General features: G+C 41.9%; 1 protein-coding gene across 3 annotated transcripts in view; it reads left to right on the top strand.

The window, feature by feature from the left end:
* Positions 1–21,760, top strand: part of ME3 (malic enzyme 3) — a 314,844-nt gene that overhangs the window by 287,973 nt on the left and 5,111 nt on the right. For all 3 annotated transcript variants that reach the window (XM_027848248.1, XM_027848247.1, XM_027848249.1), the window contains exons 9-12: positions 12,064–12,161; positions 12,436–12,549; positions 14,406–14,511; positions 18,338–18,480. In XM_027848248.1, the coding sequence (XP_027704049.1) occupies positions 12,064–12,161; positions 12,436–12,549; positions 14,406–14,511; positions 18,338–18,480 (461 nt within the window). The remainder of the gene's footprint in view (positions 1–12,063; positions 12,162–12,435; positions 12,550–14,405; positions 14,512–18,337; positions 18,481–21,760) is intronic.

Raw genomic sequence — 21,760 nt, forward strand, 5'->3', positions numbered from 1 at the left:
ACAACAACCCATAGTGATCTTTCCCCAGAGCTGTTGGACTTGAAATTAGGGGATCTGGGGTCAAGTCTTGTCTCTAATACTTACTTAACATGGAATGTCAGGCGAGTCACTTGCTATGCGCCTCATTTTCTTCATCTATAAGATAATAACACTTCTGTGTACCTTGGGGAGAAGGGAGAAGAAACCTTTAAGTGCTATAAAATTGTATATAATGCTTTTCTGGGGTAAAATACTTTCATATACTATACAATGGTACCTATAGCCTATCCAGGGGTGGGGAACTTGCAGCCTCAAGGCCATATAAGGCCCTCTAGGTCCTCAAGTGCTCACCTGAGGCCTCATGTTTCCTCAAGGCTGCAGGTTCCCCACCTCTGGTACAGCCTAGTACTAAATTAAAAGCACAAGAGTCATGACCTAGCCGTCCTATCCCTTTGTCTTATATTCTTAAAAACCGCAAGTGAGTTCCCAGGTAAACAGTATTCATGATACTTTAAAACAACAACAATATTGATACCTTTCTTATATCACATTCTTTCCAAACACATCCTTCACCTGCTCCCCTACCCAGCAAGCAATCTCTTCCAATAAAAATTTTAAAGAAAGGAAAAAAGTTCAATAAAACTAAAAATGACAATAATAATAATAATAACTAGCACCTCTATGGCTCATTAAGGTTTGTAAAAAATTTTAAGGATATTATGTCATTTTATCTTTATAATAACCCTAGGAGATGGAGGCTATTATTATCCTCATTTGACAGATAAGAAAACTGAGGCAGACAGGGTAAGTGACTTGTCCGGGGTCAAATAGCTAGTAAGCATCTGAGGCTGGATTTGAATTCAAGTCTTTCTTAATCCAGTTCCAACACTCTATCCATTGCTCTACCTAGCTACCTATATATCAACCATTTCTAATAATATATGCAGAATTATACAGCTATAATCCTCCTTCTCATTTATGCAAAGCACTTTTAAAAACTACTTATCAAATGACAGTTCTCTTTTCTTTCCCTCTCTGCACCCTAATGTGAATGGTATGTGTATTGTAATTGTAATTGAGAGTATTGGGTGGCCTTTTCTGAGCATTAACTTCTCAGAATTATAGAATGTCCAAGTTGGAAGGGAGCAAAGGGGCCATTTAATCTCTCCTGTGCCTGAACAAGGATCCCCCATGCACCATGCCCGTCGAGTCGTCACGTAGCTTTTGTTTGGGGAGCTCGGGTGAGCAGGAGCCTGCTGCCTCCTGCGGTGGCCTAGCCCACTTAAGGGCTGCTCTAATGGCCAATAAGGTTTCAAGCCTAAATTCGCTTTTTAAAAATTTCCTCTTACCCTTCCCAATTCTGTCTCTGCCCCTCCCAAGCAGAACAAGTCTGTTTCCTCTTCCAAATGTCATCAACCCTTCAAAAACTTGATGACAGTGACCATATCACCCCCAAGGCTTCTTTTCTCTAAGCTAAATTCCTTTGAACCATCCCTCCTTTCAGCCCTTCTAACTTGCCTTACTGAGAGACATGTTGGCCTTGGAGAATCTACATGGGCCTATAACTTTTCTTTTTTTTAATGAATAAGTGTCTCCAGTTTCATTTCTCCTTTTTCATTTCTTATTAGCTCCAGCCTAGGGTCTGTAGGAGCTATTTCCATCTCCTGGATTTCCCCTTCCCTGGGGTAGGGAACCCTCTGCTCAGCCCCAGACACATCCTTTCTGCTCTCATGCCCCCAGTCCATGGTATTGAGTCACTCAAGAAAAAGAGTGACCTTCCAAAACAGCTGAGCTAATATTTGGTTATTCAAAGGGTGACCAGTATAGGACCCTAGTGAGGTTAATAAAGGAATTTGAAGCTTTCCCAGGCTTACATGGAAGAGTTCTGTCAAGCAAAAACCCCCACTTCCCAACCCGGGGTTGGTCTGCTTTAGTTTAACAATTCATCAAATATGTATTAAGTCCACACTATCTGTAAAATGAAGAAGTTGAACTAAATGTCTTCTAAATCTATGATCCCATAATCCTAAGGCTGGCAACCAGACGATAATTATTTTTTCGGTCTTGGTAACTCATAAAATCATCATACTCATAATCTTAGCTAATGTTTGTTTATGACAGGCAACATGGTATAATGGCTAGTGATCTGGCTTTGGGGCCATGAAGACCTGGGTTCAAATCCTATCTCTGACACGTATCTGCTCTGTGAACCTGGGCAAGATGCAAACTCTCAGGGTTCCAGGCAGCTCTCTAAAACTAAGGGTGTGGAGAAGATGAATCTGCATTGGTAAAGGAGTTACAAGATTACTGTTCTTGTCCCTAGCCCTAAAATTCGTATAGAACTATAAGGTTTGCAAAGCTCCCACCTACCTGTTCATTTTCAGTACTCATAATAAGCCTGTGAATTAGGTACTATTAATAGAGTCATTTTACAGATGAAGAAGCTAGGGGAGGCAAGGTGACTTGCTAGCAAGGTATCTGAGACAGGATTTGAACTCAGGTCTTCCTGAGTCCAAGTCCAGCAATACCTACTGTACCACTTCACTACTTCAGTCATTGACTACGATGTGCAGAGGTCATGGTCTGCATTGCTGAAGGCAGTCTGCCTTCTTTCCCCAATGAAATATCAGTTTCTTGAGGTAGTAATGTCTATGTGGTGCACTATAGACTAGGAAATATAAATTCAGGGCATGGCTGCTGCCCTCACAGAGTTCCTAGTCTAGTAGTGGGGATAACACATTACACAAATAACTGTAATATGTAATAGACCATGTTAAGTGTATAAGGGAGGTCTTTGGGAAATCTAAGGGGATAAATAACAATTCTGGATAGAGAAATCAGGGAAGGCTTCCTGGTAGAGATAACATTTGAGTTAGATTCTAAAGGATGAATATTCTTTCAATAGGCATAAATAAGGGTGAGAGGTGGGGGTAGGAGGTAAGGTGACCTTCCATGTGTAACATGGGATTGGATCTAGGCCTGAAAGATGACCAAAGCTCCATGCCTCACATCAGTTCTACCTGGGGATACAGAGAGTCTAACTGATACAAAAGTTGAACTGGCAGAGGAGAAATGGAGCAGGGAATGGATGACCCCTTGGGCAGATACCCAGGGGATTTGCTTAGGCCCTTAATGGAGCTTTCTTTGAGTCACTTTCAGGAGTCTTAGAAAAATCATGGCAAGTGGAAGAAATGCCCCTGGCCTAAAGAAGAGCAAATGTCCCAATTTTCAAAAAAGAGAAGAAGATAAAAGTCTACAAACTATAGACCAGTGAGCTTAACCCATTCTTGGGCATATGCTAGAAAATATGATTAAGGAGAAGGTTTTGGAGAACTTGGAAAGGAGAGAAACGATGAGCGATAAAGGCAGCATGGTTTCATCAATTAAGTGCAGGTCGTGCCAGGCTAACCTCATTTCTGTTTTTTGTTGGGGGTTACTAGACTTGAAGATCATGGAAATGCTATAGAGGCAGCATATTTAGATCTGGGCAAAGCAATTTGCAGTCTCTCATGCGACCCTGGTAAATAAGGCAGGGAAATTTGCTCTAGGTGATAATGCAGTTAAGTGTATTTGGATTGGGTTAAATGACCAAATAGTAGTGATTAATGAGTTGTTATCATCTTGGAAGGAGGTCTCCATTAGTGTGCCCAAGGGATCTGTGTTTGACTTATGCTGCTCAGGATTTATATTAACTTGGATAAAAACATACATGGCATGCTTATGAGATTGGAAGATGACACAATACTTGGAAGAATAATTATCACTTTGCTCCAAAAATCCCATCCAAAATTCTTTTAACAGTGATTATTTGCTATCAATAGCAATCACTCTATTAGGTAGTTTAAACCATTTTTATAGGATATTTTGGGGGGATTTTTTGCATATGGGGGGATTTGTCGGGAATAACTATTCATCAATCAACAGGCATTTATTTAGTAGGTACTTACTACGTGCCAGGAGCCATGTTAAGCACTGGAGATACAAAAAGAAAGTTAAAAATCAGTTCCTGCCCTCAAGGAACTTACGATCTAATGGAAGAAACAACATAAATCGGCATATACAAGACCCATAGAGAACAAATGGAAGATAACTTTAAAGGGGACTTTAGGAGCAGCTGGGGGGACCAAAACCTATTTGTTATATTAAAAATTAAATATATCAATTAAAATGTGTAGAGGCTAGAATGTTAGGCTGAATTGAACAAGCTGAAATTTAATAAGGAGAAATGTAAAATTCTGTACTACAGTTCAGAGGATCAACTTTATAAGTAGAGGACAGAGGAGAAATAACTAAGATCAAGTTCCTGTACAAATAGATTGGGGTGGGGGGTGGTTAGAGGACCCCATGCTCAATAAGAGCCAACAGTGTGGTAAGGATGCCCAAAAAAGCACATGCTGTTCTAGGCTGAATTAAGAGAGTCATAGTATCTAGATGAGGGAGACTATAGTTCTACCATCCTCGGTCTTGGTCAGGTTGTATTTGGCTTATTGGGCTCAGTACTGGGTCCCATGTTTTAGGAAAGACAGAGACAAACTAGAATAGGTCCCCAAGAGGGTAACCAGCATGGGAAAAGTCCTAGAAAACATACCATGGGAAGGATCTAGGAATGTTTAGCAGGGAGAAGAGGTTCCCTAGGGGGAACATGATAACTGTCTTCACGTATTTGAAGGGCTATCATCTGGACAAGGAACTAGACTGAATCTGCTTGATCCCAGAGGACAAAACTAAGAATGAGAAATGAAGTTTCAGTGAGGCAGATTTAGACTCGATGCAAGGAAAACCTTGCTAGCAATTAGAGAGGCTCCAAGATGGTGTTTGTGGGCTGCCTCAAAAAGTAGCAAGTTCCCCCAACTATATTTTTTCAAGCAAAGGTTGAATTACCACTTGTAGAGTGAATCTGTGTTTGGATGTGAGTTGGACTGTCTGGTTTCTGGGGTCCCTTCTTAGTTGGATGTTTCCATAATCCCATCTTTCCCTCAGAGTAGACATCTTCACAGTGACCATGTGTAGTAGCACCGAGGACCAGCTTTCATAGCACCTGTGAACTCCAGGACATGCACAGATTTCCCCATCCAAGCCTTCAGACTAGGGTTGGGCTGCTCTAGGAGCATAGAATCCTGCAGAAGCCTTTTTTTAAACTTTTCTGAAAAGGTAGGGAAACCAAAATCAGTAACAAACATGTAAGAACATACTATCGCATAGCTCTGTACTAGGCATGGGTGAAGATATATAGTTTAAGGAAGGCATTGTCACTGCCCTCCTAGAACTTAATAATCTAGAAGAAAGAAAACACAACACAGTAACACAACAACTACAATACATGTTACATGAAAAATGTATTACAGGCACACAACAAACTGCCCTGTGAAGAGTAAGTAGGAAGGTTATTTACAACAGGGGATAATGAAGGAAGACTTCTCGGAGGATGTAGAATATGAGTTAGGTTTAAAAAATAGGTAAGAATTCAAGAGAGGAAGAGAGGGAGGGCATTCCAGGTACAGAGAATGAACTGAAAAAAGGCATGAAGGCAGGAAAACACAGGGCATGTCCAGGGAACAGAAAGTGGTCAAGTTTGCAAGGCAGCTAGGTGGATAAAGTAGTGGATTTGAAGTTAAAACCTGGGTTCAAATCTTGCTTCAGACACTTATTAGCTGTATAACCCTGAAGAAGTCACTTAATATCTTTCAACCTCTGTTTTCTCATCCATAAAATGGGGATAATAATAGTACCTACCTCTCAGAGTTGTTGTCAGAATCAAAGGAATATTTATAAAGCACTTGGCAAACCTTAAAGCACCATATAAATGCTAGCTATCATTATTATCATGATCATAATCAGTTTGTTTGGAGCTTAGAGTGTATGGGGGAAGAAATCTGAAAGCTAGGAAGGTAGATGGGTGCCACAGTATGGAAGTCCTTCAGTGTTGAGCCTCTAGGGTCTTTGGCCTTTACATGGTCATCAATGAAGGGATCCAGAAGTCACGACAGCCTCCCAAAGCAGAGTTAGCAACCACATGGCATTGCTAGTCATTTTTCTGGTGCTATTTGACAACAAGAATGAAATGCTAGGCAGGTCCCACATCTCCCCCTCAACCCCCGCCCTTAGTAATTATATGCTCTTCTTTCCATGAAGGGGAGTTGTGTAGAAATACCAACTGTTTTATGGTTTATAGTCAACCTGCCAGTGATCTACCACAACCCTCCAAGCTCTATTAAGTATAATTCCAGCCTTCTGTGAGTGAAAGGGTTAATTCTCTTCCTTCCCCAGATGTCCTGTTGTTCAGGGTGGAGATTCCCTGTACTTTCCTGAGTGTGATTGTTGGGAGATCTGTGCTGGTTAAAAGCAGAACGGAAACTGCCCTTGAGTAAATTTGAGGTTTGTTCCATTCAGCTATTTCCTGAACTTACAACCTCTAGTACCCAGTTTTCAGGAAACCCAGTTATTGAAAACTCCTTTTGGAAAAAAAAAAAATGTTTATTTTTTTCTCTCCTCTTAAATAGAGTAGAAACCAGCTAATACTATTGACCTTCCTGTGCATCTCCTGGTCCTAAATCTGTTCCTCCACCCACCTCTGAAATCAATCCCAGAAACAATCAAACCATTCTCAGAGTCTTTGTCTACCAAAAAGGCATATGGGAAAGGAGAAGGAACTTGAAGTCAAAAACCCTTGGTTTGAGTCCTATCCCTGCCACTTCCTAGTTATGTGATTTTGGAAGAGTCATTTAACATATCTGGGATTCTGTTTCTTTATCTAAAAGGAGGGAATTGGATCAAATGATTTCTAAGGTCCTTTCCTGATATAACACTCTGTGGTTATGCAGCACATGTAAACACTGGGGCTCACTCTCCCAATCTAGATACAAACTGGGAGCCAGAGTTATATCTTCCTCTCGAGGCTTTGAGGCTAAACCTGAGGAATCAGAGATTGCCCTTGAGCCACTATCTGGTGTGCTCCCCCCACTATAATTTGACCAGCTAATAACTCCTTAATATCATCTAATCAATGATTACTGGCCCAATATTATTTTGACCAGTGTTCTATTCAAAATCATTGATAATCGGTTAACATCAATTAGTTTTTCCAAAGAAATATTTACTGAGGAAGCATAATAAGGACAGAAGTACAAAACCACCTAACTCTTCCCCTCAAACCAGGGCACACTTATCTCTTCTATGCCTCAGTCCCTAGGGAGTATGGATTCACAGAGGAGACGACCAAACATTCCACCTATCAAGTTCACTTCTGGGTGTGCAATGGACGAGTCAGTCCCTTGCATGAAGGAGGACACAGGGTCTCAGGTGCTGGGTGTATAGCTACTTCTGGGCTGGGTCAAGCAGATCATTGTTGGGGGCTGCCTCATCTCCCAGATCTCCTGCTGTAGCTGTGGCAGATTCTGCCAGGGACTCCTGTTGTTGAACTTCTAGAGGCTATTCCACATTTTCAAAGGTCGCTTGGCTGTAGTCTGGTCAGTTCCATTTCTATTTCTCATTCATCTACTATCCAGAAAGAATGAACTCAATAGGGACAAAAGAAAAAGGTAGCCATGGGTTCGTGGGTGCCTTGGGTAAGGAGATAAAGTAGCTGGCAGCAGTTCTTCCTACCTCTCTTCCTAACTAGAAGTTTACAGTGGTTCTTGCTTTGCTCACCACAAGGAAGGAGAGATTTCCATGGTCCATATCTGCCTGTCCTTCCTTGCTGTTCTTCTCTTCTCTCTCTTGAATGAATGAATTGTATTACTTTATATTACTGAGTCATTAATAAAGGGAACCAAATTACAATATAGGAGCCAGATGGTAATGAGGAGAGATAAAGTAGTTGGCTGGCCTGTCCAAGTTGGAAAATGCATCAAGTCATCCTATAAGACTGGCAATCCGAACCTCTGTTCAATTCACACATAGAGCAAAAGTTAAATAAATGCAAACACCCGAGCACAATTAGGCAGTTTACTCACTAATCTTTAACTATTATGAATCTTAATTCTTCTCTTTGCTTTTTATTTCTCAGCTTCAAAGAAACTTTAAATTCCTCCCACGTAATTACTTCAGTGTTAAATTACCACTTCCTCCAGGCCTGTCATGACTCTTATTTCACTTGGAGTCAAGTCTCCCTATAACAGGATCTAACCACCTTGTTGAAAGTCTTTGGGTTGGCACAACCTTTCTTGTTCAAGCCGCTTACTCAGCACTCTTACTATAAAAGTATGCCACCCTCCTCATGTCTTATTTTAAGGAAGAAACTGCTTTCTCTGATCCATGAGGCTTGGCAGAAATGAGAAGAAAGATTATAACAAAGTATGTACAGTTGCGTGAATCTCTGTGATAATCTTATTTTAAGGAAGTAATGATCTTTTCTACCCACCAAACTAATTTAACTGCAAGCTTTCCCTTCTTCCCCATGCCCACTTCTCATTCATTTGAAATTCACTCATGGTGCTTAATTTGGCCCATGAAACATAGACTAATGCATATTTTTCCTTCCACACTACCATCTTGGGTAGACCTCGGACTGAAGCCCTTTCATCCTCCAGTACCACCATTCTCCATTCCTTTGACTAAGGCAAAGTTAACTGCTTGGGACTCCAGAACAGTTTGTATTCTTAGCCTGAAAACAGACTTTGTCCTTCTAATATTAAAAACAAATGAAGACTCTAGGGGGTTAGGATAGCAGGTTTCAAGTACTTACAAAGCTGGCTTGTAAGAAAAGGATTAAACTTGTTCTGTTTGGTCCCTGAGGGCAAATTTAGGAGCAATGGGTAGAAGTCATAGAGGGGTAGATATGCTTAATGAAGGGAAAAACTTTCTGAGATCATAGAATGGGCAGGAATGGGTCCCTACACACACACACACACACACACACACATATCCTTTGAGCAACTAAGTAACCAGTATGACTTGGACTGGATGGTCACTCAGGTCCCCCCTTCCAACTCTGAAATACTATGATTCTGTGAACATATCAGAGGGTTTTGAAACAAAGATATAAAGTGGTTTTCTCCATACCACTAAGTTGGTTGCAGCTCTCCTACTACTTGTGGCCCTACTCATTTATTTATCTTTTCCAATTCTTCTCTATCATTCTCCTTTTCTATTTCTACTTTGCTTCCTCTCCCTCCCCTTTTCTTTTTCTTCTTCCTCTTCCTAAGTCTAGGGCCTACTCATTGGTACCCAAAGTGAAATAAGTTGTTGCCTCCTGAATTAAGAATTTCTCTCCTTCACTGATCAGGTTGGGGTCTCAGACCATACTGGGTGGAATGTAGACCCCACCTTTGTTTCTCTTAATAAACATTGTTTTCTTTGCCCAGAAAGGTTTCCCAAGCTCTTTTTCACAGATATCAAACTCAAATAGAAATAGGGGCCACTAAACTATATCTAAGTATCCCCAGAGGCCATATATTGACTTGGAAAACCACATGTTAATATTATCTATGTTTTATTGTGTTTTCATTTATTTTGTTAAATATTTACCAATTATATTTTAATCTGGTTTGGTCCTACTTGATAGTGTTGCTGGCACAATGAAGTGTGTTGAGACTTGTCTTCTAAGCAACTCTCAAAGACTGGAAGTTGAAGAAAAGATACTGACCTGGATTGGTAGAAGAAATTTTTTTCACCTGGGATAGCTCTGTGCTAGTAAAATCACAAGGCCAGTCCCTATCCTTGTACCAATGATAATGGTAATTGTAGAGATCTCTGACCAAACCTAAAGATTTTAGAAAATAGTGGTTGAGGAAGGTTGAAGGAATCGGAATTCATAAAAATCTGAAAATCTATGTAGCCTAAGGAAGAAGGTAATTACTAATGGGGGCTAGATTCTCTGAAGGAAGTGGCATTTGAGATGAGCTTGAAAGAATGGATTGGAATTTGCCAGACAGAGAACACAGTCTAGGCACAGGGAACAACAGCATAAGCAAAGCTATGGAGGCAGGAGAGCACAGCGAAGGGGGCAGACAAGGAGGGACCTGGAGAGTAGTCAAGGAGTCTAGCTTGGCTGGCATTTAACATGAGCAAAAGGGAATAAACATGAGATAAAGCTGAATAAAGTCAGCGACAGATTGTGGTTGGACTCAAATACACAACTAAGAAGACGGAATAAAAAGGAGTAGCCTTCACCATGAAAGATTAAAGTTAAATCAATTGGAAGGGTCTTTCCAACAGTGAAGGGATTGTTAAGCACTGCATTAGGTAATGAATTGTGGAGTCTTCCTCAAGAAATTGTGGAGTCTCTTTCTGAAGGTCATTAAATAATGGACAGATTCCCATCTTCCCTAAAGTACTTTAGATGTAAATGTGACTAGGAGTTGCATGGCACCTCCCCTCCAAAAAAGTCATTCTCTTACTCCATTATCATCGATCTTCCCTCCATCCCCAGCTAAACCACTCTCCCCACTGGAATACTCTATAATACAACTCCTGACACACCTTAGTCTTCAGATTTAGGGAGGTCCATGGGTAGGAAGATAAATTGGCTGATAAAGACACCTCCTCACACCAGGAGATACTGGATACCAGGGGTAGGAATGGATTTAAGAGGCATTAAATCTACCTTACATGTCTTTCTCTTCTTCTATGGCCATAAAAACTATGTTGTTTTCAGACATCTACAAAAAACATTTCTTGACACTAGAACAGGTAGAATGCCATCTAGTGGTGGCTCAGAATGGCAGTTGTCCTGAAAATATGTGAATAAACCTGAAAAGCTGACCTACCTCCGGCTTCTCACGACCAGAAAGTCATCTAATTTAAATCTTTGCCTGCTGGCAACCTGACATCCAAATTATCTCAAAGAATTGAAGGCCTCTCTTTTTTTCTTGAAGATCTCCAAGATGAAGATTCTATAGCCCACCTCCATAACCCAGTCAATTTCATTCAATTCAACAACTATTTATTGTCTAAGTTATTTTCATGTGTCTATGGTTGGTCTTTGCAGTTAGTGAATTTTCTGAAGTCAGAGACCAAGATTGCTTTTTATCTTCTCTTCTCCTCCTTCTCATCTCCCTGCACCCAATTAGTCTGCACCCACGGGGCATAATAATAAATGTTAAAGTCAGTCAGTCTAGCTAACTTGAGCTTCTGGTTACTTTATTAGTACCAGTAAAGACAGCCAGCCCTCTGCCAGTCTCCCATGCCACCTAGTGGTGACATTGCCACAAGCCCACCAGAAATCAATCAGCCTGCAGAGAAAAGAGTCCCCTTCCAATTCCAAGAGTACCGTGGGGAGAAAATCAACACTGAAACCTGCAGCTCTAACATAAGGGATTTAGAAACCTTGTTCTTTACCTAGGATCATAAATTTCAGAGCTAGGAAAGATGGTGATGCTCTCTTCCAACTTCTTCATTTTACATGAGGAAACCAAGTAAACCCAGAGAAATTTGGTGATTTGCCCAAGATCACACAGTAAGTAGCTGAGCTGAGATGGGAACCAAGGTGTCTTAATGACAAATCTTAGTGGTCTTTTCCATGTGCCATATGAATAGTGAAGGACTAAAGGAAAATGCCTCACTTGCAGATAACATACCATAATAATAGCTGAAGTTTACATAGCAAAAAACTTCAAATCACTTTACATACATTGTTTCATTTGGTCTTCACAACAACCCTGTGAAATAGGTACTCTTATTATCCCCATTTTACAGATGAAGCTTAGAAAGGTTAAGGGACTTTGCCGGGGTCACACAGCTAATAAATATCTGAGTCAGGCCAACTACAGGGTCCAAACACAGGCGTTCTTGACTCTTAACTTCAGCACTCTAGTCATGGTACCACATTGCCATTCATGAGTAGCAGCACATTATGGTCAAAATTGTTGTGGACTTAAAGGCAGGAGACCTGTGTTCAAATCCTATATCGAACTAGCTGTGTGACCACAGGTGACTCATTTCACCTTTCTGACAGTTTCCTATTTTGTCAAATGGGGATGATCATACCGTAGCTACCTGTCTCTCAGCACTGTAATACGGAATATACTTTGTAAGCCTTAAAGCATCATAGGTCTGAGTAGGTATTATGTTGGCCACCAGAGCATCATTCAGTATGAGAAGACCATTGTGGCGAGAGATTCATCTTGAGCTTTGGTCTGGTTGTAGGCACTGCTTCTGTTGCTGTCGCCGGCATTTTTGCTGCCTTGCGGATTACCAAAAACAAGCTCTCCAACCACGTGTTTGTTTTCCAAGGAGCAGGAGAGGTAGGTGCCATATGCAACCTGAGATCTTCATTCTTGTTTTTAGTAATTAGGAGGTCAAGTGGTACCTTGCAGAAAGGACTGCTTCCTTGGAGATGTGATGAACACTGAGGCTTGGATTTCTCTGTGCAAATACTGAACAAGAGACTGCTAGGGGAGGAAGTGGGGAAACATTGATGTTCAACCTTTGTCAAGTGTCAAATGCAAAATCTCATAATGAACAGACCCTCCCTTCCATCCCAAATCTATGTGTAATGTCCCCATTCTGGACTTTTAGGCAGCTATGGGAATTGCCCACCTCATTGTCATGGCCCTGGAGAAAGAAGGCATCCCAAAGACAGAGGCCATCAAGAAGATCTGGATGGTGGATTCCAAGGGGCTCATCGTGAAGGTAATGTTTATGGACTCTCTGTAAGCTGCACGTGGCTCCCAGGCACCTAAGCAGCCCTCTGGTCAGTATTGTAGGTGATTTTGTTTGCATAGAGTTTAAGAGTTAGACCAGACTGGATAGGGTTCAGCACTTGCTGCTTAAGTGCAAGAAGCTAGGCTCCTCCATGTGTAAGAGAAGGAATATTGGAAAGGGCCACTCTGAGCTTCCATTTCCTCATGGGCAAAACGCTGTCTACCTCACAGGGTCATTGTGAAAAAGAACACTCTTTCTGGAAATAGAAGACCTGGGTTCAGATCCAAGCTCTGATCCTCTCTACCTAATATTTGCTCCCTATATGACTTTCACAAGTCACTTAAATATCTCTAGGCCTCAGTTACCTCATCTGCAGAGTGAGGGAGTGGGGCTCATTGGCATCTGAGCTCCCTTCCAGTTCTAAATCTATGGTTCTATTGTAACACCCAGTGAATTGAAAGAAGCCACGGTGCCCTTCCTTTCCACACCTGGCCGAGTAGTTGGGCTAGAGGTAGGCTTTCTAGGAAAAAAGGTGGGATTGCCAAGGTTCTGATGAAGGAGTTATCCCATGAAAAGACTTTATAACACCTCCGGTTTTGTCATTTAAGGAAACATCACTTGTTAAAGTCTCCGAAGCATAATCAGGCCTCAGGTAAAAACAAAACAATAACAACAGACCTTCCATAGCCCAGTGCGTAGACTTCTTCTCCAACTCATCATACTAACATCATTCCCTCTAGCTCGCTCATTAAAGTAGCTAACCAAGCAGTCATTTTTCATCATCAAGCCCCCAGATGTGAACACTCCGGAAGAAACACTCCCAGAAGACGTCATTGGTCGGTGCTAAGGAGGCCAAGCGCAGACCTCTTGTTTGCTCCCTGGCTTCCTGGGTGCTGACTTTAAAGTCTCAGGCCATGGAATTAAGCAGTTTGAGAAACCCAATCTATCAATCAAACAACAAACATCTATCAAGCACTTATTCTGTGTCAGGCACTGTGCTTGGAGCTGAGGATACAAAGTAAAAGTGAAAACAATCCCTACCCTCGAGGAGCTTACATTCTAAAGTGGGAGACAGTGTGCACATACTCAGTCTATACAAGAGTCATTTGAGCTTTGTCATGGAGATCAGGCCTCCTCCTAACAGCTGATACTTGAGTTTAATAATGGATATTTTCCATGAAACCTTTCCTGATCCTCTTAGTTGCTAATTAATGCCCTTCCCTTCCCCTGGGAAAATATATATACATATACATATACATATATATAAATATATATGTATATATTGCATTTCTTTTGTAGACACTTATTTATGAGGGTGCAGTGTGGTATAGGGAACAGAGAGCTGGCTTTGGAGTCTTGAAGACCTGGGTTCAAGGCCCTTTCCTGACACATACTGGCTGTGTGACTCTGGGCAAGTCAAGTAACCTCTCAATGTCCCAAGCACCTCGCTAAGCAGAGCAGGTACCAATCTGCCTTAGTGGAGGCAAGCGCCTATGCTGATAAAATCACAGATCCTAGAAAGAAACCAAAAGTCGTCTGCCCTCAATAGGCTTTGTAAGTGACCTGAAGGAAGGGAATGTGTCATTTTTGACTTTGTAGCCCCAATACCTAGAGAATGGAAGAGAAGGGAAGGGGAGGGGAGGGAAATGGAGAGGAGAGGGTAAAGGGGGAATGGGGGGGGGAAGGAGGGAGAGGATGGACATTGATATGGTTTCTGCAGGATTCAAACTCAAATCTTCCTGATTCTGAGCCCACTGTACCAAAGTGTCACTCAGTCTGCATCCAAGGCTCAGGGCTTTTGGGGATCTTCGTGGCTTAGAACTGTTGTTTGTTCTTTCCCCCAGGGAAGGAGTCACCTGAACCATGAGAAGGAGGTGTTTGCTCAGGATCATGCAGAAGTGAATACCCTGGAGGAGGTGGTCCGGCAGGTGAAACCCACAGCCCTCATAGGTGTGTGAAGAGCACCTTCCAATCAGGGACCTGTTTGAGCCACAGACAAAGGGAGGGAATTAGAACACAAGGGAGAGGAAGGAGGTTGACTGGTCTGGAAGTGTTAAGGAATGGAGGAGATAATTTTGCCTAAGCAGGATGGGGCCTAATTAATGCAGGCCTTGACTTGATGTCTCTAAGCAAGCACTGAACTCATCTAATCAAAAGTCTTCATTGGTTCCATATTGCCCAGCATGTTCTATAGTAAAGAACACTAGTTTTAGAGTTCAAAGACCTCTGTTCATGTCCCAGCTCCAACACTGACATTTAATTTCTTTATTCAAAATACCATTTTATTTTTCCAATCACTTGTAAAGATAATTTTTAACATTCGTTTTTTAAAAATTTTTTAGTTCCAAATCTTCTCCTTCCCTCCCTCATGTCCCTCCTCCTTATGGTGATGAACAATTTTATATAGATTATATATGTGTAATCATGTAACACATAGTTCAATATTAGTCATGTTGTGAGAGAAGAAACAGACCAAAAGAAAAAAAAACACAAAAAAATACAGAAAATGAAAAATAGTATGCTTCCATCTACATTCAAACTCTATCAGTTCTTTGGCTGGATGTGGATAGCATTTTTCATCATGAATCCTTTGGAACTGAGTGACACTTAATTTCTAAAAAATATTTTTGAAACCTATAACAGCAGAGATAACCTAATTAAGAAACCACATGATCATAAATATCAGGTGAGGCATAAAACAGGGAGACACATGCTCACCAGGGGCTGATGATCTCACCATTGTTATGGACAGATCCGATGCATGGACTAGATTGGAAAGGTGAAATCCTCCAGATTCTCCTTCTGCAGATCACATCAGTCCAATTGCATCATCTCCAGAAGACCGTAGCCAAGGTCATCCACTGCATCTCAAGCCATCACCAGTCATTTTGACTTTTGTATTGCCACTGGCCACTGATGACTCTGGAAGAAAGAGTAAGGCTGACAATTTTACACAACCTCCATCTCACTTAAATCCAATTTATGCACAAGTCAAAAGACATCATCCATACAATTTTGCCATTTTTAGCTACCTCAAAGTCATGTGGTGATGGGCAAGTGATGAAGCAGCAGGTGTGGCTGCACTGAAGGCAGTGGTCACAACCCTGTATCTACCCATAGGAAGCCCAGACCATAGGGTCATCTTACTGGACAGAAGCAGCCGTGGGATTCAGTAGCCCCCTGGGTGTCTGAGCAGCCTTTTAAAGGACCGCACAGCTCACCTTCTGGCATGAGGAAGGGGCCAGAAAAGGAACCCTAAAAATTGTCTGCTTCACCCAACCTAACCTTGGCCTGCTTGCTGTGGCAGGTGGGAATCCCACCCTGCAGGTGAAACACGCAAGAAGTACAAACATTTTGCAAAGATGATTCCACTCACCATTGGTACATGGAATGTGTGCATTCTTATGGACATCAAGAAATCCAGCAGACCTGAAAGATGAGCAGCTCTTGTTGTGAGAGAACTCAGCAGACATCACATCTAAATAGCAGCACTGAGTGAAACAAGGCTGGCAAATGAAAGCCACCTTAATGAAGTTGAAGCTGGATACACATTTTTCTGGAGTGACCACAGGGCGGGGGAGTTACATGAATCAGCCATAGATTTTGCAATCAAAACTAATTTAGTCAACAAGCTTGTATGCCTCCCAAAGGGAATGAAAAATCATTGCAAAATTTGGTTGCCTGAAGAAGTTCATCTGTGTTATACACCAGTTCCATGATGGCATACTTGCCCCGATTCTAGATAACGGACAATGCTCTCGAGCTTTCCCAGTCACCAATGGAGTGAAACAAGACTGTGTGCTTGTTCCCAGGCTTTTTAGCATGATGTTTTCAGCCATGTTGTCAAAGGCCTTCAACAAGGACAGAAACAGAATCAAGGCCAGCTACAAGTGAAGACTAAAAGTGGAGAGAGAGTTGGCATGTGATATTTTGTTTGCACTCAACACAGCTTCTGAAGCTGAGATGCAAGAGTATGGATCAATTCTCCACTACTTGTGCTAATTTTGGCCCAATAATTAACATCCAAAAAACAGAGATTCTCCACCAGTCAGCATCAGACTATCCATATGTGGACCCATTGATTAGTCCAAATGGAGAGATTTTGAATGCTGTGGATAAGTTCACTTACCTTGGCAGTATACTTTTCAGGGATATACCCATGCATGTGTTGCCAGAGACAGCTCTGAAGGAAAGTACAGGAGACAAGAGTGATGTGTTAGCTGCCTTCCAAACTGAAGGTCTACAGAGCTATTTTGCTGACCTCGTTGTTGTATGCCTGTGAAACCTGGACAGTATACCAGTGCCATGCCAGGAAACTGAATTGATTCCTTGTGAATTGTCTCAGACAGATTCTGAAGATCCCCTGTCAAGATAAGATACCAAACACTGAAGTCCTTTCTCAAGCTCAACTACCAAGCATTCAACTCTACTACAGGGAGCACAATTCTGATGGGCTGGCCATATTATTCAAATGCAAAACGTATGTTTACTTAAAAGACTATTTTATGAAGAACTCACACAAAGTAAGCATTCACACCGAGATCAGAAGAAGCAATACAGAACACTCTCAAGGTCTCTTTAAAGATCTTTGGAATTGATTGTGTGAGATGGGAGACAATGTCACAGGACCATCCAGCATGGCGTGCCCACATCAGTGAAGGTGCTGTGCTCTATGAGCAAAGCAGAATTGCAATAGCTCAAAAGAAACATGAGATGTGCACATTTAGAGACATCTCTACTCCAAATGTTCATAAGGACTGTTTGGGCCGTACCTGTGGTGAGAGCCTTCTGACCTCGATCAACCACTGTCAGACCTACTATACCCTGACCCTGTATAGTGGTCTCATTTTGGTCCTCTTCAAGCACAAAGGACAACAACCAGTCATAATTTTTTAAATGGAGATGATAATAGCATCTATTTCCCAAAGTTGTTGTGAGGAACGACTGAGTGATATGTAAAACATTTTGCAAACTGTTAAGTACTGTATAAAAAATAGTATTAGTTAATATTAGCTATCATTATTATTAATTTTTAAATGGGTATAATAATACCACTTATTTCCCAAAGTTATGAGGATTAAATTAATTATTATGTGTAAAGTGCTTTGCAAACCTCAAAGCATTTTGCAAATTATATTATTACTCCTATTATAAGTGATCTTTTAAATGGGGATAATAATAGCATCTATTTCCCAGAGTTGTGAGGATTAAGTGAGTTAGCACATGTAAAGCACTTTACAAACCATAAAATGACATATAAATAATATTATTGTAAGTTAATATTAGGTATTATTATTAATTTTTTAAATGGGGATAATATTAGCACCTATTTCCCAAAGTTTTTGTAAGGATCAAATGAAAAGCACTTTGCAAATCTTAAAGTACTATGTAAAATATATTGGTACTGTTATTATCACTATTATTTATTACCTATGTGATCCTAGGCAATTCACTTAATCTCTCTAGACTTCAGTATCTTTACCTGTAAAATGAGAGGGTTGGAGTGGCTGGCAACCCTAAATCCAATCCTGGGACTACTTTTGTTTTTGACTTTGAATCTCCAGCACCTTGCCCATGGGAGGCACTTAATTAGATTAGATTGACGAAGACACTAAAACCAGAGGGATGAAGTGCCTTGCCCAGAATCACGCAGTCAGGACGCAAACCCAGCGCTCATTGGATGAGGCGATGCTCTCTCTGCAAGATACGTCGGGGAGGTTTTCAGCAGCCAAAGGTTTGTAGACAACAAGGAACACCACTCTCTTCTCTTGGGCAGGGGTGGCAGCTGTTGCAGGAGCTTTCACTGACCAGATTCTGAAGGATATGGCCTCTTTCAACAAACGACCGATCATCTTCGCCTTAAGCAATCCCACGAGCAAAGCTGAGTGTACCGCTGAGAAATGCTACTGGCTCACAAAGGTAAGCACCCAGGACGCTCACAGCCTTCCTTCCACTGTACACAGGAGAAAGAGATGGGTCCCAGGGCAGAGCCAGCCCAAAATCTATGCCCCAGACACTGCCCTCCGTGAACTCATCCCTCCCCTGGGACCAACCCAATCACAGACACAGCAAGATGCCTCTTGAGGGCTAATGGTGGGGGGTTTAGAGGTCAGGGACAGCAGTGTTATCCCAGAGGAAACATGCAGCAAGGGAGGTGAAGAAGCTCAGAGATAAACCTTATGCAGGTCACAAGCACTGCACTCCAAGTTTGGGGATCCCTGAGGAATCCTCCCCCAGCCCTACCTCGGCCACCCCACCCTCACAGGGTCTAGAGAAAAGGACAGTCAGTCAGTCAACAAGCATTTACTAAGTGATTATTATGTGCCTGGCCCTATACTAAGTTCTTGGGATACAAAGGAAGGGAAAATTCATTCCCTGCCTCAAGGGGCTCACTCTCCCGTAGGGAAGACGACGTGCAGATAACAATCTATTTATGAGATCTGTACAATGTCAGTATCAACGGAAGGGAATCTCACTAGCAGCGGGGAACTGAGAACAAAAAGTCCCTTACAGAAAGCAGGACTTGAGATGAGTCTTGAAGGAAGTCAGAGGTGAGGAGGGAGTCTTGAAGGAAGTCAGAGGTGAGGAGGGAGAGCCTTCCAGGACACAGGGGACAACCAGTACAAATAAATTAATGGAGTGACTTGGGTGAGGAAAAGTAAGGAAGCCAGTATGACTGCATTGTAGAGCACATAGGAAAACTGGAAAGGTGCAAATGGAATGGATTGTTAAGGGCTTTAAAGCCAGAGGACTTTATATTGGATGCTGGAAGTAATAGGGAGTCACTGGAGTTTAGAGAGGGGAGGTAAGAGAGGCAGTTGACATGGTCAGGCCTATACTTTGGACAAGTCACTTTGTCAGAAGAGTGGAAGATAGATTGGAATGGGGAGAGACTTGAGGCAGACAGCTATTACAGTCATCCAAGTGAGAGATATTGAGAAGTTGTGTTAAAATAATGTTTTGTTCTGATCCCTCTGATCACCCTCACCCTAAGTCTAGTCAGGATAGTAAGTTTATAACTAGCCAGCGTAAAGTGGCAATAGCAGTAAGATTGCAAAGAGGAACCTCGAAGTCGCATGTAGACTGTCCCAAAGATCAAAGGAGTGTAATTTGCAAACTGTATCACGTATTAACCAAAAATCACATCCTGGTAGCAGGTGCTGAATCAAGGGAAGCCTGTTGGTCCTGTGATATGTAAATCTCAGATCAGTTCTGTTCACAGTAAGACTGGCAGAACACCAAATGGTGCAGATAACTTTGAGATGGTTGCATATGGTAACAAAGTTTTTTTCCAACAACTTTGAGGTGATTTGGATATGTTAATAAAGGTACCCCAAGGTAGCACAGATAAGGGTCTGTTCCCAAAAGAGACTTCAAATTCTTGCCCCCTGAACCCCTTCCTTCTCCATCATGTTCATGCTGCCAGGGCTCCCGACTCTCATCCATGGTTATGTGAGTGATTCTATATGCCTTTCTCCCTCCTCATCCTCTTTCCCACCACTGCCTGACTTCCTTCACCTCCCTGTCCCCCATCCCCACACCATCTGCCTCTGTACCCTTTTCACTGCTTGTCTTTGAACTGTCTGTATCTGTTTACTCTTCTGCTCTCTGTGCCTTATTAAAGTGTGATTGCAGCCTCACTTCCTACTGCCATCATGGTCTTTCCCACCGAGTACCCAAAGAACCGGGCATGCCTGCCCCTACCTCATAATAATTAACTAGCAAGTTAGAGCCTGTACCAGTGTGGTGGCTATGTGAGGAAGAAAAACAAAGGGATGTGTGTGTGTATACATACATACATACATACATACATACATACATACATACGTAGAGAGACAGACAGACAGAGACAGAGAGACTGTGAAAGTAAAAATGATAAGGTTTGACACCAGATTGGATATGTAAGGTGGGTGATTAAAACTGAAGAGATGAGGATGACAGTGAGGTAGTAAGCTTGGGTGCCTGGGAAAATGGTGATCTCTTCAACAGTAATAGGAACATTGAGAAGAGAAGAGGGTCTGAGAAGTTCTCTATTGGACTTGATGAACTTAAGATACCCTTAGGACATTCAATTCAAGATGTTCAATGACCGGTTGGTGATATAATCTCTTAAAGAGGAGACATTAGGACCAGGTACATGGATGTGGGAATCTGCATAAAGAAGAACCCAATGAGATCAAGCAAGATAGTATAGAGAGAAGAGAGCCAGGGACAGGGGATACTCATGGTTAGTGGATGGGACCTAGAGGAAGATCTAGCATTGTGGAGGGGTGGTTAGACAGACAGAAGAACCATCATAAAAACCTAAAGAGGTGAGATTATTCAGGAGAAGAATGTTATAGACAGTGTCAAAGGCAAAAGAGAAATCCGGAAAAATAAGGACTGAGAAAAGGCCATTTGATACTGTCAAACTAAGAGGTCACTGGTTCCTTTGGAGAGAGCAGTTCTAACTGATTGAGGAGGCCAGAAGCCAGACTGCAGAGGGTTTAGAAGTGAATGAGAGGAGAGGAAGTAGAGACACAGATTATAGATAACTTTCTCAAGTTTAGCTGAGAAGGGGAAGAGAAATCCTGGATAACAATTAGTGGAGGGAGTAGGACCAAGTGAGTGGTTTGTTTTTTTTTTTTAGGGTAGAGGAGAAATGGGCATGTTTTTAGGCAACAGGGAAGGAATCAGTAGATAGAGACAGATTACAGGTTAGAGAGAGAATGAGAGTGATAGTGGGAATAATCTGCTACAGAAGACAGCAGGGAGGATCCGCTAGATGGTGCAGTGGATAGAGCTCTGGCCTTAGAATCAAGAGGACCTGAGTTCAAATCCAGCCTCAGACATTGACACTTACTAGCTGTGTGACCCCTGTGTGACCACTTAACCCCGATTGCCTCACCAAAAAAAAAAAAGCCAAAAAATAAAAAGACAGCGAGGACAGTGCCAAGGAGAAGGGACTGGACTTGGGATTTCATTGACAGAGGGACTTTCTTCAACAGGGAACTCCCTCTACCAATGCAGGTTGGTACCTTTTGTACCTTAAAGAGTGGACCAGAGCACTGAGAGTTTAAGTGACCTGATTTCCATGTCCAGTATGTGTCAGAGGTGGAAGGGACATGAACCCAGGTCATCTTGGCTCAGAGACTGGCTCTGTATCTATTATGGCATAAGAACCAACACATATAATTGCTGCTAAGGAAAGACTCACTGG

The sequence above is a fragment of the Vombatus ursinus genome, unplaced genomic scaffold (assembly GCF_900497805.2).
Source record: "Vombatus ursinus unplaced genomic scaffold, bare-nosed wombat genome assembly UNPS02005659.1, whole genome shotgun sequence".
Lineage (NCBI taxonomy): Eukaryota > Metazoa > Chordata > Mammalia > Diprotodontia > Vombatidae > Vombatus > Vombatus ursinus.